Here is a 21,775-nt window from a genome sequence, read left to right on the forward strand (position 1 = left end):
TATAACCGAAGCGAAAAGAAAAGCCGGGAAATTGCGGAAAGAATAATAAGTGGATGAAAAGTCGAGTGAGATAATGGAAGAGGAAGAAAATTTTATCTTACAGAGTGTGTTGGCACTAGTGGTAAACAAACAAGTCACCATTTGAATAGAAATGCCCTCAAACAAAGCGCGCAAAACCACAAATGGATTCGAAAAACGTTTACCGAGACTTCTCGTCGGCCATGTTGCCGGGTATTAAGGTACGTAAGTCGTACATACATACAAACATACATACATACACATATATATATATATATATATATATATATATATATATATATATATATATATATATATATATATATATATATATATATATATATATATATATATATATATATATATATATATATATATATATATATATATATTTATATATATATATATATATATATATATATATATATATATATATATATATATATATATATATAAATATATATATATATATATATATATATATATATATATATATATACATATGTATATGTATATATACACATATTGATTCGAGCATTCGCCTCCTAGCACCGACAAATTTACAGATGAATATTTTACCGATATATACAATTTGGAAAATTTCGCTGTTATAATAAATATATGCACGCATACATATGTATTTGAGGAAAACTTTATGCGCTATTAAAACGATCGGGCTATTCAACGAGTGTCTATCAGACCCGCCTGTTCAAAAGAATCTGTTTTCTCCATATTTGCTCAGTCGGGGGTGGAGACGTGATCGTCGTGTGAGGAGGCTCTTACCAAACCAGGATCGTGTCTTGGCTCACCAAGTGCCGTAAAAGCATCCGCAACGTGTGCCGCTTGCCAACAACCCTGACACCCCAACAGACAACGTCACATAAATCAACATTTCTTATTTCTTTCAATTTTTTTTATATTTGATCAAATTGCATTCCCAATGCAGTGTTTCCAGAGCCGGTTTGGCATACCGAAAATATTAGATTCCGGCCAACAATACTGACAAGGTAAAATTAGAGAAAACTTAAACACACTTACGATTACATTATCAATATAACGTTCAATGAATCCATTGGAACTAAATTTACTTCAAATTAATAAGTAATTATTTTAACATAATTTTAATTTAGAATATAACAAATCTACGAACCACGCTAACTTTCATTTGAACCCACAAATGATTTAATTCAAACTTTTTATATACAGCATTGGTTTGATAAAATTACTTTGATTGAACGCACTATTAAGATGGGGGTAAGGAAATTACACTTACACAGAATCAATCAATCTTTCGCGATGCTCTCTAAGAAGCAGAGGGTATTAAGGTAGGCAGGGAAACAATCACCAATATACGATATGCCATGACATGGTACTAGTTGTCGAAAATTTAGCAGACTTATCCCAAGAAAGAAATCGAAGAGGCTTGCGCGTAAAAATATAAAGAAGACGAAATTTATGGTAGTCGACAAAATGCAAACAGAACCGCAAACAAAATGCAAACAAAATGACAAAACCGGAGATCTAACGTTTAGATGGAGAGGTGTTAGAAAGAATCAAAATATTTCATTTCCTGGGTACTTGGTTGAATGAAGAAATGGACCCAGACGAAGACTTGAAAAACAATATTGAAATGGCTAGAATAGCTTACAAAAAAGCATCTCAATCTTGGTACGCATTTGACATTCGCGAAACGTGGACTATGAAGACCAGGATGATCAGCCTGCAGGCGAATGCTGAAGATCCCATTGATTAATAATGGACCAAGATTGAAGCTGTCATCATCATGATAGGAGAGGCAGGGAAATTGTTTCTGTCATCAAGCGGAAAAAGATGGCGTACCTCCGAAACATGGTAGGGGGTCCAAAACACGAATTTCCCCGTTGATAACCATGGTAAAAATAGAAGGAAGAAAATGTATTGGCAGGAAGAAGTTGTATTGGCAGGAAGAAGTTGTCTTGGCTTCGAAACATGCGCATGTGGACCGATATGAGAGCCGAAAAGCTATTCCAAGCCACTAAAGGCTGATGTGGATATCTATGTAAAAATAATCGACAAGGTGGTTGCCAACGTCCGAATGTGGAGAAAGCATTAAAAAAAAACATTCCGATAAAAAAATCCCAAAAAACATTACTTCTGCTCATTTTTTACTTTATCTATGTATAAATATGTACATACGTAGTAACAATAGATGAAGTTTTGTGATCATGCGAAAATTCGAACTCGAGATTTTAGCTGATTCGAACTAGAATCGATGACCGACAGATAATGTTTTCATGATCTAGAAAAAATGTGTGTACTTTTCTTGATGCTTAATGAGTATAATAATATATATGTACATATATAGTGCCTGAAGAAAAAGATTTTCGATCAATGCGTTTTGCCAGTGATGACTAGTCACCGGACCCAGAAGGTGCCGCGTATTGTTCAAAGATTGTAAATGCATTGTTAAAGGTTTGCCGAACCTTTTTTACAAAGGATTTACAACAATGGTACAATGGATAGCACTGTGAATCCTACCTCTAGTGATGACGTATGGATGTGAAACTTGGACATTGAACGCCAAGATGCTACATAAAATCCAATGCACTCGAAGAAGTATAGAAGACTGTATGGTTGGCATTAAGAGGAGAGGTAGGAAACGGAATACGTGGGTTAGAAGTATGACAAGAGTAGTGGATATAGTAGATAGAGTGAAGAGATTGAAAAGACACGTGGCTAGAAGAATAGACAAAAGGAAGACAAAAAAGTAGATAAAAGGTAGACAAAAAAGTAGATAAAAGGTAGACAAAAGAAAATGGTACCCAAGAGAATGCAAAAGGGTAAAAGGAAGATCACGGGGAAGATGGGTAGACGAAATAAGGAAAATTTGTGGAATGAGATGGATGAGAGTTGCGCAAAACAGAGACGAGTGGAAGCGTGTTGGAGAGACCTTCATCCAGCAATGGATGGTGAGCGCCTGTAGATGATGGTGATGATAAATATGTATATAGTGATTTTAAGTAATAAAAAAAAAATTGAACAAAATCTGACAGTCAGAAGTAGAAATTTTGTCTTGTGTAAGTTTCCCTATATTTGCCCTCAATTTGTATCAAAAATGATCTCATAGCCGGTATACCTGAACGTGTATGTATGTGTAATAATCGAATTTTGTTTTGTAACCTTCTTATATTCCTAAAATATATAGATAAAGTCGTGGGTTGGTCACATCCGATTTTTTTATCAACAGCTAAAAAAAAACCACTAGCTATTTAATCATCTTTAAATTCAGCGATTGACACAAAATGTATCACCCGATCGATTGCATTATGTTGTGAACACATACATTCTCTGTTGATATACAAATTGCTATGCGGCAAGTTCCTTACGACAGACAAATGCAAATATCGATGCAGATGCGTGAATGCCCAGCTTCAGTTCCTTTTTACCGACATTCTTCAAATTATGAATAATTTTAGATTTGTTTTCTCACGAACCTGTATGTCTCTCACCTCGTTTGTGGTCGTCACGTGGTGGTGGCAGGGGTGGAGGTGCAGGGGGTAACGCAAGATGGGCTGCAGGGGCGCCACCCCCATACCACGCCCAACCCCCTGCCTGTCCGTTGAACATCCTCAACTTGTCATAGACGCTCTCTCCACCAGCACTCGACGATTGCTGCTCCTTCTGAGACGCCAGGTTGCGCAACACGCGGTTGATTGACGACACCTGCAACAAACACGCAACATTCACATAACATATACATACATATATGTGTGTACCTACGTCAAATATACATATATTTCGGATTCACTCGAACGAAACACACTCGCAACTACACAATTGCATATACATATGTACATACATACAAGTAGATAAATTTATTTTAGTATAAAATTGGACGCAACAACAAAGGGAATGAGTGTACGAGTTGTGCGCGCGCAACTACTACAACCCTCGTTCGAATACTACGGCCTGGACCTAATAGGCTTTTCGCTTTAATCCTAATGTTTCACTAATGGAAGATTATGAGAATATCTCTTTAGGACCCTGTGATGGGTAGCACGAACTGCACACTACAATGCGGAATCATTTTTATAGACGAATTTCGCTTCGCTGTTGTTAACTGGATAGTTGACGAACAAACACACACCCACCTCCGTTCTTCAAAAAATCATTTAATTGCTTAAAAAACATTCATATGAATTGAATTTTAATAAAAATGCAAATTCAACAATATTTTGTCGTTAAATCAAAAATTTTACAGCTATTATTAAAATCGGTTGACTGTTTTTGTCACCGTCAAATATACGCGTTTTCCTCTCCGCGACTCGTCATGCCGTTTCTCCTTTTGTAAATCGTTTTGTACTAAATTCAAAAGAGTCTAATATAATCTGTCAATATAAATGCACTTCTAGTTCTCTATATACCTCTCTCTATTTAATAAGCTCGAGAGCAAAAAAATTTTAAATTTACGACCTTTATTTGTCCGGCATAAGTAAAGATCGCCGCCAGCTGGAGACCCAAAATAGCAAACTTTAATAAGCTCAATGTTGAACATTATAATGGGACAATATAAACTACTTTGGAATTCAAAATATCATATTTTTTGCTACATCTGAGGCCTATCTTTGTTCGAATACAAAGAGCACGCATGCATATTATACTTTTATTAAATGTCAAAATAATTAAATTCATTATTAAATAAAAAATAAACTCCTTACGTTGGTTTAAAAATAATGCAAATACATATACTTATATAAATAATTATTGTCTAAATTTTCGTTAAAGCCAAATGAATTACACATTAACATATGTACATTCATATAGATAAGTATAATATGTCATATCTACATATTTAATTGGCTATGAGCTTATTTTATTTTAATAATTTGTACATAATAATGCTATTTCTGCATTTGAAAATTATACAATAACTCAATATTCAATTTTATAAATTTTGTGAATAAATAGTTCATAGTATAATATATGTTTTCTATCATTGAACGCTTGGACACTCGAAAAGCTATTCTTGAAATAATCCAATAATGGAGAACACGCTTCGACGACCACATTTCACTTATATTGTACCGAAAATATGTTATTTGTTACAGAATGAAAAGAACTTCCATCTGTGGATGAATTCCATTGTCAATGCCGACAGAAGCGTCCCGTCCCGTATGGTAGGTAGTATACATACATATAATGTACATACATATGTATTGCAAATAAAAAATTTATAAATTTCACATCATATCTACATACATATGTATGCACATAACTACTAAAGAAAAGAAACCGCAAAAAAGTTAAGAAACAATTTACAAAACATGTATATATGGTATGTAAATCTGACTTCGATTTCATGAATATTCAGAGAAAATATTATAATCAAAACCCAAATTTTCAGTTGCGTCTACTACCATCAATCGACCATAGCTTACCTATTCAAAATTATAATCTATGCAAATAATTAAATCACTAAATACCCAGATTAAATTGTTTTAGGATAAAAGCAGCACAAAAAATTATCGAAAATTTATCTCATTTTCAAATATTTATAAATTTCTGTTCATCTGCCATCAAATTTTAACTATTTAAACATTCGAGTATATTATTTGGATAATACAGCTCATAAACGGCATAAATATTATATTTAACCATCAAACTGTTTGGTCGGTTTCAATCGATGAAAATCGAGAAAAATCACCGGGAAGAATCACGTCAATGCTATGTATGAGTGATATATGTATGTATGTAAATGGACGGACCATCATTACCGATCAACCGGAACTGGAGCTGCTTTATTCGATGCGGTGAATCCTGCGAATTACGGTATCGATGCACTGCTCACCAGTAATTAACTAGCTCCAGTCCATTCAAGTCCATAGAGAACCAGTTAAGTCCGTCGTTACCGATCGAGAGCAACTGGAACCCGTGTCGGGAGCGTGTTGGCCACGTGCGCTTTTGTGCAAGGCGCCATTCAGATTGAGCTGTTCCATCGCCAAATGGAACCGGATCAATTGGGCCTTAACCGATTCATCACAATATCAGATGACCTATCGTATAATTACCGTTACGACTATGTTAAACCAACACTCTCACATATTGTTATCTACGTACAATAGATGATACTGAAAATTCCGATATTTATGTATGTACATATCTTCTAACAGGGTTCGAAATGGAGATTTTCACTGATGGAAGCACTCAATAATTTTCAAAACATGCTTTTGATTTTATTTTTTTGTATTATACCTATAATACATACATTGCATAAATATCAAAGACGGGACTATATGAGCCGTTATATGTATTTGAAAGCCCACTTTTCTTCATTTCGAGAAATATTTCGCAAAACATTAAATATAATGTGTACGTATGTACATCCATATATATCTACCACTTCTAAAAAAACGCTTGTTTGCTTGTGTGCTGCTTCAAATCAAATATTTGCCCGCCAAAAATGTATGTACATATTCAATTTTGCTAAAGTGCATGTGTAATTGTGAACGTGTAAACACAGTGGCGTAGCGCGTATGCCCTGAGAGCACAATAGGGCACCAAAATGGAAACCAGTGAATCGGATGAGCGGACCTGAATCGCTTCAAATTCGAAAATTAAAATATTCGTTTTTTGTTCTCTGTCGCGGGGTGTAGCCTCCCTCCGTCGCCGCACCCTTGCCCCCCTTTTTCCTTTTATTTGCCGGGAAATCTGAATGAATTTTCTAACCACAACGCGGATTTACATTTTAATTTGGCGCGAACCAGAGGGCTGCAATCATAAAAGCGTGGGGAGACCGCATTTGACGCCGGTCACATTCAAACATTTTTTTGCACCCCCCTAATCTCCGACCGAATAAATAATTCAACTAAAAATGCTATATTCAACCGGCTCACTCCAGAATTATTCCAATTTATTTATTTATCAAATAATTTTATATCCTATTTTTAAATATGAATTCATATAAAATTTAACTGAATTCAATCATATTTTTTTCTATACTGTATTATATTTACACAGATTTTAGATTCTTAGACCATGTATATGAAGCTTTATTGTATTGAAATTCTAAAACAGTGTGTGTTTTTGAGGTATTCTTAAAATTCGAATGAATGGTCGCGCGGCGGGAAATTTAAAAATCGAGGCGTTTCCGTTTGAATTGGCGCTAAACTCGATTAGGCGCCCGCTGACTCACGGCCGATGGACCGGAATCATCGCCCCGGCAGACAAATTTTAAATTATCCCTCTTTTGACGTGATCGGCGGCCTGATGAGGTGAGCTGATCGGATACCGAAACGTCGATTATGCCGCCAAAAAGAAATTGGGGAAAAATCCGTGAAGAAAATTTGTGTGCGTAAAACTGTAAACAATACACATTCGATTCCGAAAAAAAGCCCTTATCCATATCATGTATATTGAGTTTTGAGCTATTTCGACCTCTTTTACAAACCACACTTTTTATAAATATTACGCTAATTATACTGTTGGACACGAAAAATGGTTCAGACGCGAGATATGACTTTTCTTATAAATCTATGCCCAGTAAACACGAATATGGTAATAAAAAATGTTGATTAGCTCGAGATTCGGAGATATATGTGTTTTTTTAAATCGTGCGATTTTTGTATATCTTGGTGTTGTTCGGTCGATGTCTCAAAATCTGTCAATTTCCTGTTCAAAATGAATATTGGTATCTATAGTCAGGTATTTTATCTTTCATTAGATCTATAAGAAAAGTCATATCTCGTCTCTGAACCAAAAAAAAAGTCGTCATTTGGCGAACAGTGTTAAATGGATTGCTTAATTCATATTACAAACCTTGAAGTATAAGTATACGAACTCAACCCTCTCCAAGAAAATTTCAGTTATTCCACAGTTAAGCTGACATTGCTTCGATATCGCAGAGACGATTTTCAGCTAAATTTAAAATCCAATTAAGAATTTTCTTTTTTGTTGATTAAGAATACTCTAATGTTAAATTATAAACGTCTATTTCCAAATACCAATATGAGAATATATAATACCATTTTTGTTTCGATTTTGTTTGAATGCTAAATTAATTAAATATTTTGATAATGGGCAGTACCGACATATCTACTTAAATAATATTTGGTTAAATAAATTTAAAAATGAGACAAATAGCCGAAATGTCGTGTTTTTCGGAAAATAGTTAAATTTTTAATCCACTTTTTGAATTAATCGCTACAACTAAAAAGCAATTTATCCAACTTTAGGTACCTAGTTGGATAAGTTGGATACTTTAGTAAAATTTTATGTAAATTGAAAGACACGTAATAAACACTTTCGTCTTAAAAAATCTATGAAGAAATGAATATCTCCACAGAAAGAAAAATGCAGAAAAGATACATACATAAATCATGTGATGAATCAAAGATGTCGTGGTGACTTTAAATGTAAACTATGTAAGTGACAGATTATGTTCAATTGAGGAAATTCATTCTTTATTCATTACTCGATTCAAGTGTAGAGGAATTTATGACGATTGAAAGATCCTATTGGACTATTATCTAGACTATGATAAATTTATAAGACTTCTTTGAAAATGCATTTTCAGCAATTTGTTACATAAGAAGATAAACGATTTTACTTCAATATTTTGTTTCAAGATCTCAACGACATTTTCTCAAACATTTTATTACGAATTTTCTAGACTTTCCAATATTGCTTCTGCTGAATGAAGATTCAATAAATTGAATTTTATCGTCGAGTTTCAATAGATGTAGGTAAGTCAAGAAAGGATAGATTAGCTTACAATATAAAGCCATCCATAAAATATGAAACAGTGAAATTATTGAATTTCGATCAATTGATTGTCATGTAACACTGAAAAACTATAAAATTTAATATAAAAACAGTCCTTTGCATTATATGTATTTGTAAAATGTAAACCCTTTTGTTCAGGTATTCCAATTTATCCCAAAAATGCTAAATTTCCAGATAATACCTTTTATTTAAGCTGCGAAGTGAGGGAAATTTATAATTTCTCATATAAATTAAAAACTTCTAAATTAATTTTTTTATTTGACTAGGGAGCGCCAGAGATATATTTTGCCCAAGGCGACAAAAAACCTCGTTACGACTATGCCTACAATATAAACCACGTCTAGTTAAGATACATACATACACATTATGTACCTATTGCAAAATTCCCTTACACTTTCCTGTAGCATTCCACCTTAAGAAAGTTTCGCCCAGTAGACATATTAGCCATTTGATTATGACTTGGATGTGAATAGACTTAATAGACTATTTTAAAAATGATTATAATTTTGTTCACATCCCTATAGAAACAATGAATTTGTCATGTATGTGTAAGTACACCATACTTTCTACTACTGATTAACATATTATAAGTACACCATAAGTATAAGTACACCATACTTTCTACTACTGATTAACATATAATATACATGTACATACAAAGCTCTCGTATTTTTCGTGCTGGCAATCTTACATACAAAGTAGAAGTACAAACCGGAGGAATTAAAATTTACTTTTGATCTACGACTATCCATCGAAAGTTCAAGCTTAGAACATTTTCATCACGATACACCCCTGACGTGTATATGTATGTTAGCATCGTCGGGAAAGAATGCACGTACATACATACGTACGTCGGGCAACGTGAGCCAAAGGCAAATAGCTTCGCCCAAACAGTTTTATTCACCGGACTCACCAAAGCGTGCATTGCGATTGCGTCGATAGGGAGGAGACATTGGGGGTGAGGCGGGAGTTATAGGAGATTTGGGGGTGCACAAACGGGGGCGGCGCCCCTCACCGGCTGCCTTAAGTGACGGCGCCGGGGCGGCGAGCTGGGACGTTTGGGGCGCGCGCACTCGGACGTGAAATGCCGGCATGTGCGTGGGGTGCCGAAGGAAGGGATGACAAGAAGGGAAGAGACTGAGGAGAAGACCACCTCCACCTTACACTCCCCATCCCTTCCAATTCGTCCCCTTTTTGCGGACGCCGCGCGCCACTGCACGATACCGACCGCCTGTCAGCGCCAAGCGTCGATACGTGTGCCACCGAAGAGATTTTTCTGTTTTCTATTTCAAAAAAATTTCACTGTTGTTAAAAATGACAAGCATTTACTAGCTTTAACCCTTAAATCCATTCATGCGAGCAGTGCAACGACATATATAAATATATTTGCTTTTCTCATGAAGGTGTATGTACATATTTAATATCACGATTGTTCTCATAATTATCGTAATTTCTTCACTCAAAGTCCCCATAAATGCTCTCTATATATAAAATATTTACAAATATTGGAAATTAAATACCTACTTAGTTCTCTATACATTAAAATTTTTAAAACGCCTTCACATAATGAAAATGTCTATGGAAAGTAAATTTAAAAATGACCACTAGCCGAATTTCCTGACGATGCTCGGAGGATGAAAATTTGAAAATACCAAATTAAAAATTCAACTCTGAACTTTTCCATAATACCGTCTTTACCAGGCATCGGCAACCTTTTTGGTTGCGGGTCAAAATCAAAAAAAAATGTCACTGTTTTTAATTCGAAAAATGGTTTGCTATTGATCCGGACGATGAGTTAAAAACTTATGTTTAAAAACCACAATATAAGAAATACCAATTAAATGAAAAAAACTATGTATTGTAAACGCTGCGCATTCCTCAACCTCATTTTAGTCAAATAATCTTTAAAAAAATGATTCCACTCCATCTACATACAGAATCTAATGTACGTCATTGTTCCGTTCCTAAAAATATTGCCTGGTCTAAGTACATATTTGGTATCCATTCGCACGTTATGCAGACCACGTTCACAAAAACACAAAAAAATGGAATGTGCATTTTTTGTTTATTTTTTTAAGAATGTAGACGAATTTAAGACCAGTGTAAAAAATAAATAATTCAATACGTAGTCATCCAGACAAAAAAATATTGACGGTAGCTAACCGATATAGAAGTATCGTATTGCACGTTAGTTTGCAGAAAGAGAAAATTATTGAAGAGTTTAGTCCCCATTATCAAACGATGTGGAAATATTACAAATACATACATATAGATTACAATATACATGTTCATATATAAGGAAACAAGTATATTTTTTATGATACAAATTAATATTTAATAAACAAAATATTTAAAACTAAATTACCAAAGTGCACTACAGCTTACTATATTAAGTGCAACAATGTTTTAAATCATTGCTTTGAACTAATAGTCGTTCAGGGAATTTCTTTCCTTCCTATCTACCCAGAACGCCTCACGGTTCATTTATCCTTGATCCTTGCGCAGTTCTGGGCAGTTAATCGCGAGATCGCGTCGCACAAAAGACTCCCATGGGGCAAACCGACAGTCTAACCAATAACACACAACCGCCCATTATCGTATCAACAACGTCATTACTCATTACTACACTCAGAATTGCATTAGTTTACATAGCAAACAACATCTGTCAGATGATAATTATAGTCTCAATTAAATTCTACAAGTTTCTCGGAAAGTACTCGATTGTATGGCATAATACCGAGCAGCGTACACTTTCAATGCGCCGCGTGCGGCAAATATACAGACGATAGTTATTATTCAAAATTTACAATATTCATAGTTTAATAATATTGTTCTTCGATTTCAAAACAGTCGATGAACCAACCGTAATACATTTCGGCCTGATTTGTTAATTGAGGAGGCTTAATACATGCAAAAACTTGCGTAAGCACTCCACACATGCACATATGGATTTCATAGCAGATGCGCATACTTGTCAATGTAGTAATACGGCACCTTGTGGAGATGTGGGTGTTTTTGTACCTAAATTGATGGGCTGGGTAACTTGTTTGGGAGCGTTAGGGGTAATAATGAAGCCCCAGGAGTGCCAACAAGTAGCCACGGCGATTAAGCAACACAGGAGCCCTCAGTCACCTACACAGTTGTACCGTACCTACGTGTATGTTGTGCCCGACTGATTTTCAACGCTTTCAATTGCGGGGTGTGATAAAATATGAAATTAACTTTTCACGACATGGAGTATTAAGTGTATACAGAGTTATATAATCTGTCATTTTAGACCATATGTCAAAGGGCGAGGGGGTGGGAGTCGTTGGCGGGAAGTGCACTCCTCTGGGGCGGGATCATATTAAGAAAACACGACGGCACAAATGGGTTTATTAACATCAATGACACACAATTTGCCGGCAAAAGTAAACATGTGTACCCGTGGAGGACGCAAACACTCGGTTAGAGGGCTCCCGCAGGGGCTGCACTAATGGGAGGGAGGGAAGCCGCCAATATAAATGTCGTGGATTATTAAATATATTTTTCCTACGAACTCGGTGTTCAATTGTAATAAAATATCTTGTCATTTTTTTTATTTATTTTTCATTTTAATACAATACTTATTAGTTATTACCTTTAAAGCAAGCAGTTCGTACAAAACGATTTTTGTCAAATTTTTTCGTTATATCGCATTGATAATAAAAAAAACCTACAATAGCGTATCTGATCCATCGAGATGCTATATTTGGAATTGTTGCAACGTCAATACCGGAACTGAATGGATATACTGCCAGCTAATAATGAACACTATAAATTTAGGGTTCAAGCACTCCCTGTCAACGACATGTCACACACAATGAAGGCGGGTACGTTCGATTCCCAGGGGAGAAAAATCACCGAACCCCAATTGACGACTATATATGTATGTATGTAGATCAGGAAAATTTGATAATATGCCAACAGATAAGCTTTCAAAATTTAGAAAAATTCGTTTATAATACTTGTTTTCTACTATGTTTGTATATATTAATTTAGCTAATGTGTATTGTTCCACAATCTGCCATTATTTATTTAGATGTTCATTAAATAATTAAAAATTCAATGATGGCACTAACTATGATTAAGTGGATACACGCTTAAATTTTGTATATAAAAGCCCGCCTTTAGTGATTTAAGTTCACTGCCACCTCACCCCAGATATTTTGTTAGTGGTCTCGGCAATTGTGCGTAGAGGCAAAGAGTAAATAGAAGAGGTTTTTTTGTAGAAATATGTCAAAGTGAAAGTGGAGGGTCTTTTTCTACCGAATTGAATTGGGGGAGGTTTCGTCGTTTGCTCGAGAGGTCGCTTGATAATCATCGTAACTCTATTGCAATTTGTCTTCAATGACTGCAACTCACATTACATACATATGTACATAATATATGCCCTTAGTGTTGAATTGAAAATGAAAATGATTTATTTATTTTTAGATAAGTATAAACAACAAAACTAAGAAGTCCTCTTACCGGAACACAAGAAAAAATAAATTTAGTACAAAAAATATGATTTGTAATATAAGAAAATATATTTGCCGACTTTCAAGAATTTAGGTAGATACGTTAATATATCATATATGTGTGCATATTATACATATATATTTCGTATTTTGTTATTTTAATATGGCCGTGTTCCCGACTGCATGCACGTTCAATGTTTTGGAACCTGTCGCAAAGTAATAATAATCATACGTGACCGCATCAATGAGAGCAATTGCTATCTCTGTCGAAAGCGAACAAAATGCGACGAGACAGAACAAGACGCGCATCCGCAAACCCTTCTTTATTGACAAAATCCGAATATAAAGCTCTCAGTCGAAGCGAAAAGGGGGAAATATTGTTGTCTCTATATTTAACCTTTTGTTCAATGAAGTGCAACAAGGACGCAAGCACTTGAACGACACTCACTTCGACACATAAGTTCATATGTACAATAAGTACGTAAGCGGACAGTAAAATCTAAATATCTGGGAAGTCTATAATATTTAACTAATTTTTGGAAAAAATCTTAATAAACAATTTCAATAAAATCGGTAAAAAAAATCATAATACTAAATTACATCCAAGTAATACAGGTAAGACATCATACTCCATGTAAAATAAAGAGAAATTATATTTTCTTTGCAGTGTATAAATCCATTGTTGATATTACATGTTCAGTCGACAAAATAATGACGATACGTGGTTCTATTTTTTCTGCAAAACCAAAGACAATTTCCTTTCATATTTCAAAAAGAGATTTATTTTTCTATTAACAGGAAATCGATACTCGTCCGCGATCTCCTTTGTTGATTTCACCATCTTATAATACAAAAATCGAGTCTTGTTTGCAAAAAATTCCTTTACGTTTTATTTTTTTATTTATAGTTAGGTACTCGAATGTTTCAAAGCCAGTTGTTCCGAACTAAGTGTACCTCACAAAAAATGTACATATAATTAAATTATAATAAAATTTGAGTAAAATTATATCACAAATATTTCAAATGAGTAAATTTGTTTCTCGTTTAGATAAAAAGAAGAATGAAATGAATGTAGATATATGAATCCATTTGTAAATATTTAACAAGTACCTACGTACATAACTAATTTTATTTAAGAGGGAATAATTACAGTGAAATTGTAATTGTCAGTGAAATTATAATTTCACTGACAAAAACACTAACTAACTAGCTCGGGTAGTGACGGATGTAATAATAGAATTACAAATTCACTTCTCAATGTCAGTGAATTTTTAATTCAAACGCTAACACAACATGCGATCGTGCACGTCGTACTATTAAACCCACCGTGTATTCGAATACTAATAAGCCAGCTGATATAATTTAAAATAATTATAAATTAATATAAGAAATAATTACTCGCAATTTAATTATATAAAATACAAACAAACGCAATTACGCGATTTTTCAAGAAAATCGTTTACTAGCTATGAAATACGTAATTATTTCAACGATATATGTGTGTTTCGTTCAGTTTAGGGTGCATGTAAAAGCGTCATTCGGGTCGTCGTAATCAGAAACTTTATTTTTATAGTACCTACTTAATATCAATTAATTATTGAATCGTAAAACATTCCATAAAATAATCTTATGTTGGTATTTCACTATCATTTAACTGTCAAAAATTATAATTTCACTAATTGGGACGAGTGAATATCTAATTTCCGTAGGGAAAATATAACTACGCCCAGCGAATGTATAATTGGATATGAATTCACTGAAACGTCAATGTAATTATGATTTCACTGCTGTTATAATTTCACTGCAACATATATGCAATACCTATTAATAAATTGTAATAAATAAATACATAGACGGAATAAGTTTAAGCATTCATAGAGTTCATTGGTACCCATTGATTGATTTAATGATTTTAATGATTTCGAATATTTAAAAACTCCACATATACCTACATATTTACATTATTTTTTCAATACACATTATAATAAAATTTGTATAACAAGCAAGTGTGTACAGAAAGCAAATATATTGACTTTTTTTTCTTTGAGGGATGTAATAGTTATGGGTTATTGAACTACCCTTACCGATATTGTAGTGTAGAAATTCGAATCAATAGGTGAATCTACGGCACCGGGCACAGACATTTCAAATATAATTTCCAAGGAATAATAGCGGTGCAGAAATCTCCGTTCAGCACTTATTGCTCCGGAATGGTACTTGTGTCAATAATAGAAAAACTCCCATTATTTGTCCCATCGTCGTTGTGCTATCGACGGCACAAGATCTGTACAACTACTTGCGTTTCAATTCCAAAAGCGGGACAGGAAAAAAAATAAATAAAGAAGAACGAGGGGGCATCTCATTGTTGGCAGTGGATCGGCAATTTGTTTAGCGTTATTGCCATCAAGTGTCCTGTTTATTTTGCGACAAAAGCCACGGGTAAATATTTTCGCAATATTGTCAGAAGCAATAATCGGGGATTTTTCCCATTGTTGCGTCCGTCGAGTGAATCTCCAACCGTACAATGTTTGCTTGTCATATGCGATGTTGACATCGAGTATATGAAAATATCACAAAAATATGACGACAATGCGCTCTCGAGGACGCACGTCAAAAGATTGACACGTTAATTGAAATCGATATCAAACTCTTCGCACGTGCAACTTCGAAATCACTGCACTTTTAAATTTATGATAAATTTTACTCACGCTGGGTATGTTGTCGTTGTTGCAGACCGCCTCGCTGAGCAGGCGATCCCTGATCTCCCATGCAAAGATACTGGGACACTCTCTCTTGTAATCTGCAATCTTGTTAACTACGGGGGTGGTGGCTACGCGAGGTTTTGAACCCCCTATCGCCCTTGGTTTTATTGAACCCGTCTCGTAATACCTGCAAAAAACAAACACAATCGTTTGGTAAATACGTATGTAGGTATAACACATAAAATGCAATTTGTTAGATTATACGAAAAAATATTATTCGTCGACGAACAATGGTACCACATCGAGTGCCCATTCGGCCTTTGTTCCGGTGTCAAACAGCAATAGCCGCAGGGGTTCTTGGGAAAAAACTCGTCAATCTTGGCATCTCACGGATTGTACCTTGATCTGAGGGTAGTTTAATTCGATCGAACCCCTACCCCCTTTTTGCAATCGCTTTTATCGTCATTAAGCGCTTTCGATTGGGGTGCTTTGCCCCGCGTGCAAACTGTTTGCTCTCAATCGAAAACATGTACATACAATAGATAGGCACATATTTCTAAGCTTATAATCTATCATATTAGTTACTTTTGAAATGACTCGCAACCCAATAATGACCCAAGTTTTTGATCCTTATTCATCGTACCGTAAATAAATGAAGTACATATTATTTTTTTCCGTTTGTTTTAAATACAGTAAATAAATACATTTTTTGGGGTAACATAAAAGAAGATAGATAGAATCACCTATCAGCTATTCCAATTACGTAGGTTATTAAGGAACCATTGATATAATCAAATAATTTCTTAAATACAAAAGGATTCCGAACGCCAATGTCTTGTTGCCAAACATGACAAACATTTTTATTGTCTATCATATAGTAATATTATATGTGTATCTGCAAGATTATTTTCAAAAGTTTACAAGGAGATGATAAAAACAATAATTTGTTAGAATAGATATTTATAGTGGTCTTAATATTTAATTAAACTTGTTAAAATGAACCCAAATTAAGCCAACAGTTTGACAACAGAAAAATCGAATAAATTTTTCGAGCTTAGCACCGATCATTTCATTATTAAATCTAATTTCACCTTCTGAACTATTTATAAGAATGACTAAGAACATTTTGCATGTTAAAACGAACAATTGAATATAAATTTAGGAAGAATTGAAAGGCTGGTCTTTAAAAGTGCATTAAATGGCAAGTTTTCTCAAAAGCAGCTGACTTATTTTAAAAATCAAAAACTAATATGGCAATTAGAGGTCGGTTCAAGTCTCTCGCAGTGGGGTGTCCGTGGGGAGCCAGGTCATTAGGGGTCGCCCGCTGAGTCATGGAACCACCGCCAAGACTACTGCACTTTCGAAACCGCTTAAGAAGTTTCATCGAATAATTTCGCATATAGTAAATGTACATATGCAGGAGCATCGGAACGTATACATACATATTATATCACGTTGTTGACTCATCCCACACATTATATATCTTATAATAGTTACAACAGAGATATCCAGCATATGTAAATCAATCTGTCGAGACTGTCGGACCTCCCATAACCTTGCCATAGTATGGCTCCAGGGTAACAAAGAATATGTATGCATGTGGAAGTCTCAGCTCGTCAGCCAAACGTCAATCCTCAGCGGGGAGTCCAAACCGACGATCACACGCTACTTGCCAGATTCGAAAAAACTATTCACTGCTTGGATTTTTTATTTGTGGGTCTGATTTTTTGTGCTTTGCAATTTTTTTCTCTCTTCTCCCTAGTTGGTATTGTTTACCGTATTTTGACCGAGTATAATCGATCGCCCACCTGTTGAACACCGGTAGAAAACAATAATTAAATAGAAGCTCCGTATATAATACAAACAATGAGGATACACACATAGTTGTAAATGAGAGCCATGATCGATTTTTAAGGTGTATTGTGCAAAATTAAAACCACCATTGCTTGAATACACATATATGTATATAATATATTATATACACATATACATATGTATATCTACATACATATATATGTATATAATATAATATGTACGATAAATTTTGCTACACATCTCTGTTTTCATACATATACAGTGTACTCTCGATTATCCGAATTATCCGTGTTTGATATAAATATTTTTTTTAATGAAAATACGCGTCTGTTGTGACGTAATATAACCTGTTACAAACCTAAAAATTTTAATCTATAATATTTATAAATAATCCCTGTAAATATGCAGAAGTAACAAACAAGCGCACGAAAACTGTACTCAATATAAAACAAAAACTGGCGTTAATGAGGAATTATAAAATGAGGTATCCACGTGATAGATCATTTAATTGGACTGAAATAATAAATTTTACTTTTGATTATAACCAAAAAGGAGCTTGGATGGATAAATATCTTCGAAGATTAATGGGTATTAAGACTAAATGGGTTCCTGAAGTAAGATATTTTTTAAGAAATAAAGGAGCTGCAATAGAAAGCAGTACTGTTAATAGATCATGCTCCTTCTCATCCGAATGAAACTACATACATATATATGAAACTATGTACATATATTTAAAACAAACAACGTTCCTATGATAGCTAAATTTTTAGCATCTAATGTTACAAATATGATTTAATCTATCGATCAATCAATAACATATCGTCAATGAAACGGCTTTAATGTGCTGGTCTTCTCAAAACTCTTGCTGAAAAATTTGGTCTATTGGATGCTAAATACGGAATACTAAAATCTTGGTCGAAAGTATAACCAATAACACAGATTTGATCGTGGAGAAAGATTCTTCCTAACGTGAAAATAGATTGATTGAATTCAGGAGAGATCGAGGCAAGTGATATATCTGAAATATTAATGGAAATTGCTTTAAAAATGTTGACCGGGAAAACATCGAGAAATGGTTTAATCGCGATTCAAATTATCCGAGTTTTCAATGCTTGAGTGATGTGGATATCGTTTCTATTGTCACTTAAACGATGTCAAAAATTTATATCTCGGGCTATCCGTGTTTTTTCAATTTTCTGGTCCCGTACTCCCCAGCATTAGCCCGGATAATGGAGAGAATACTGTATACATATTTCTTATGAAGAAATTCAAAGAGAAATTATTTATTAGATGTACATTATCAACGATTCGAGAGAGAAGGGAGATGGGTGGACGAAGTTAGAAAAATGTGTGGGATGAGATGGATGAGAGTTGCTTACATAAAACAGAGACGGATTGCAGCGTGTTGGAGAGGCCTTCATCCAATAGTGGATGGTAAACAGCTGTAAATAGTGATTATAAATTAAAAAAAAAACTTTTTTGTAATATCCAACCTGCCGAGTATCTTGGAGACGCATCCGTTGGAAACTTGGAGAATCCTCGAGATGTCACACGGTCTGGCACCGGAATGCGCCAATTCGACAATCTTCTGTCTGGTGGAGTCTGGTAAGGGTCGTCCATTGACGTAGACACCCCCCAGCTGGTTGATGCCGCTGTGCCCCGCAGCCGAACAGCCGAAGAGAGCACCTCCACCAGCGCCGTGCATCAGCTCGTCCTCTGCAACCATTCCACACCATTGGGCGCCCACTGTAAACAATAAGCGCGACCGTCACAGCCAGCGCCAATGTGGAGGTGATGTGTGTGGGGAAGAGGGGCACGAGAATATCCTTGGATATTCCCACGACTCGGGTGTAGCTTTGGCTACAACTCTTCCTACACTGATCTTCATCAGCGACGAGTTCGAGATGCCCACAACGACATGCAATGGCTTTCGCATTGGTAAAAGGGACATCTCAAGACTTGCATTGGTAAAAATACCTCATCAATGTTTTTCTATTACACCCAATTCGTGAAATTATTCAATTCATCAAAATATCAAAAACAAATCTCCGTTCACAAACGATACAGGTTTGCTTTATTCGTAAATTGGTCAGTCCTGTGTATGCTTATAAAATGTATCTACCTCGTTCCACCAACTTACAATATCTCAAGACTCGTTTTCCCAACGTTTTCGGTGTATTTCGTCGTCGCGTGTGTATTATATTTATATACACAAATGTATAGATATATATAAAAAAAAACCCGTGTGTTAATAGCTCAAAAATCTATGAATGATCACTATATGTCTTGTATATTAAATATATTACATAGTACATGTATAGAAAAAAATTTTTATACAATATACAAACTCCTGTTTAAGCAGATGAAAAGTTGAGAAAACGAGTCTCGAAATATTGCAGTAAAAATATCATCATCTGTCATTTTGAAATTTCGATAAATGAATGTCAGATTTAGCTTTAGATTATAAATCGTACGAATCTTACGTGTTGAACATTTTGAAATGAACATCACTATTATTAATAGATAAATTATGTTATAAAGTTAAATGTTATTTGGTTCAATTCAAATACAAAATTAATCATAAAAAAGCAGCAGACTTGCACCGTTCATATAGTTCATATTTTTTGACATTTTCATAAAAAGAACAATTTCATGAGTTGCTTGTAAACATTGAATTGAAATTTAATTACATTTATATTAAGTAAAATACATCTAATGTACAATCTAATGTATAATTTCGAAAGAGACTTTGTATGTGATGTTGGATGTTGGATGATAGTCGAAAAACAAATCAATGTTTCTATTACGACGATTCGATATGTATGAATATTATTTTTTTTAGATTCAAATAAATTTAATAAAAAAAAACAAATGAATATTTACTATTAGATCCGCTATGTTTAAGCTTTTTATATTACAAATACTGAGCGAAGCCGGGTGAAACAACTATTATATATGTATTATACATACATATATTCCCTGCCTGAATGCATCAGAGATTCTAAGACCATTTATGCATTCTTGCGGAGTACAAAGAAACACCTCTATGGAGGGTAAATTATGTTAAATGTGCGTAGTGCGTAGTTATGTCATTTATCTTTAAGCTTAATTTAAACTAAATAAATTGATAAACAATATAATGAGCAAAATAGTATTTTGTAGGATAAAAACACTATAGGCACAGAACGTTTTTTACGCAGGACGAAATAGGAAACTCTCCTTAGATACTGCGTCCTTAGAACACTTGCCAAGTAGCACTCATACCACTAATTTGTTACAACTGATGTACACATTGTAAACAAACAATTCCTATATATCCAGCTTATCATATACGTCACTGAATGATCGCCTTAAATATACAAAGACACTTGTTTATAAAACAAGCACTTTTTTTAAAGCTACCAAATACCTCTGGCAATATTTTCATTCTTTATGTATTAAAATTTAATAACGATCATTTTGTGATTATTTTCATAAAAAAACATTTCAAAAGCACAAATGAATTGCTCTCAATTGTGTATATTTTCATTTTCTCGTTTCACGTTAAAAAACATTAATCGAAATACGGAGTAACTTTTATTTTAAGAGTTTTTTGTGGCGGGTAACAATTTCATTGTAAGAAATTCCACCAACAAATGTAAACAGAATTAATACTGAATGTAATTAATTTATAAAAAGTTTCTTTCGTGCTACGTACTTATCCATTTTAATTTATAATAACAACAATATCTAATAATAAGAAATATTTTTTGCACACAAGAAAATAAATGCATTAAATACGATAAACACCAAAACTATATGAATACTGGAAATAAAAAAAGGATCATAGTGACATTTTTAAGATTTTGAGATACAATACATTGGTTTTTTGTCAATGCATTATATGTACATACAACAATTGTATGAGCAAACTTGCTTTTGATATTCATGGTTAAATATGTGATACATATGTACATACATACATACATATATGAGTGGAATTTTGATCTCTTATTGTTT

General features: G+C 34.2%; 1 protein-coding gene across 1 annotated transcript in view; it reads right to left on the minus strand.

Moving 5' to 3' along the window:
* toy (paired box 6 protein twin of eyeless) overlaps nucleotides 1-19,484 on the minus strand; it is a 44,225-nt gene extending 24,741 nt beyond the window's left edge. The window contains exons 1-3 of the mRNA XM_077430313.1: nucleotides 19,270-19,484; nucleotides 15,968-16,148; nucleotides 3,492-3,720 (exon numbers count right to left, since the gene is read on the minus strand). Of these exons, the coding sequence (XP_077286439.1) occupies nucleotides 3,492-3,720; nucleotides 15,968-16,148; nucleotides 19,270-19,481 (622 nt within the window). The 5' untranslated portion in view covers nucleotides 19,482-19,484. The remainder of the gene's footprint in view (nucleotides 1-3,491; nucleotides 3,721-15,967; nucleotides 16,149-19,269) is intronic.
* Between the last annotated feature and the right edge of the window lie 2,291 nt (nucleotides 19,485-21,775).

The sequence above is a fragment of the Arctopsyche grandis genome, chromosome 1 (genome assembly GCF_051622035.1).
Source record: "Arctopsyche grandis isolate Sample6627 chromosome 1, ASM5162203v2, whole genome shotgun sequence".
NCBI classification, from domain to species: domain Eukaryota; kingdom Metazoa; phylum Arthropoda; class Insecta; order Trichoptera; family Hydropsychidae; genus Arctopsyche; species Arctopsyche grandis.